We start from the raw sequence: 1,263 nt of genomic DNA, 5'->3' as shown, positions 1-1,263 counted from the left end.
GCTCAGTTCAGCTCAGCTCGGCACAGTCCAGAGCAACATGCAGGATGGCGAGTGTGGAGACAGCCGCCGAACACGAACGGATCCTGCGGGAGATTGAAAGCACAGACACCAACTGTATCGGGCCGACCCTCCGGTGAGTAGCTCCCCGGCTGTTTGTCCCGGGTTTATCCCGTTTTTGCCCCAAAAAAAGCAGCTGAACCCACGGCGTCACCCAGCTGAGTGAGAGCGGCTAGCCGTGATTAGCACCAAGTTAGCAACTCCGGGAGCTTGCTCAAAACTTTAACCCACTTGTGTCCATTATCGGACAGCTAGCCGGCTAACTTTAGCAAAACAAGCTTACCTAAATTGTGGACTCTTGTGTTTAAACCTGCAACAGTGAGCCGTGTCTGTCTTAGCGTTTCTGTCCTTTCTAGCGTAGTCGCCAAAGTTGATCAACTTAGTCATTTGAGCAACTTAGGCTGAGCTAACTTAGCTAGCTAACTAACTAATTGACATTCTGCTCACTGGTGTCAGAGCTTACAATGGGAGACGAGGCTGTTTCTGGTAGCTAATAATATTGCTCTGTTTTTTTTTAATTTTTTTTTATTTTTAACGTGTCTTGTGTTCATCACTCAAGTCGGTCAACTTATCCTCGTGGAGTTTTGGTGGCTAGTTATTGCCAGTTAGCCTGCTAGGTGGTTAGCAACAGCCAAGATACATATCAAGGAGTGTCAAGTGCAGCAGCTCTGACCAGCCCTGCCTCTGTATGTGTACACAATGAATGAGACTACAGCTGCTGGAGCTAATTAGGGGTGATAATATACACCACACAGAAAGCCACTGCTTGGTGTTTGTCATGTGTTTTGAATGCTTATGAGTGTTTAGACTGTTGCTCAATAATTTAGTGCAAACTGCACTTTAGAGGCTGAATGACTTTTCTGTTCATTTTGGGGCTTGTGCCAGGCTTACATGGTTTCACATCCCATTAGTGGGGGAGGATGCAGCATCACTGCAGCTGTGTGTTTGGACCTGAAATGGGTCACAGCCCTGTTTTCTGCTCAGCTTTCACGGGAAGAGCAATTTTGTATATAGGCAAAACAATGCATGCAGTAATCGCCACCTTGTGCCATCATGAGTTGGCTAAAATAAAAGCATACTATTGCTATTATCAGTGTACGTATATGTAACGGCGCTGTTTGTGTGAGTGTGACAGAAATGAAAATAAAACTAATTGATTATTGTTAAAATCTAGGGCTCTTCATCGACTAATCGCCCATAGTTGAC

General features: G+C 45.4%; 1 protein-coding gene across 3 annotated transcripts in view; it reads left to right on the top strand.

The window, feature by feature from the left end:
- The first annotated feature begins 11 nt into the window (after window positions 1-11).
- The window catches only part of exoc6b (exocyst complex component 6B), a 133,224-nt gene continuing 131,972 nt past the window's right edge, over window positions 12-1,263 (top strand). For all 3 annotated transcript variants that reach the window (XM_039821573.1, XM_039821572.1, XM_039821570.1), the window contains exon 1: window positions 12-133. In XM_039821573.1, coding sequence (XP_039677507.1) covers window positions 45-133 — 89 coding nt within the window. In that variant the 5' untranslated portion in view covers window positions 12-44. The remainder of the gene's footprint in view (window positions 134-1,263) is intronic.

This window comes from Perca fluviatilis, chromosome 14 (assembly GCF_010015445.1).
Source record: "Perca fluviatilis chromosome 14, GENO_Pfluv_1.0, whole genome shotgun sequence".
NCBI lineage: Eukaryota > Metazoa > Chordata > Actinopteri > Perciformes > Percidae > Perca > Perca fluviatilis.
The sequence above is the reverse complement of the archived record's forward strand: the minus strand, read 5'-3'. Positions and strand labels throughout refer to the sequence as shown.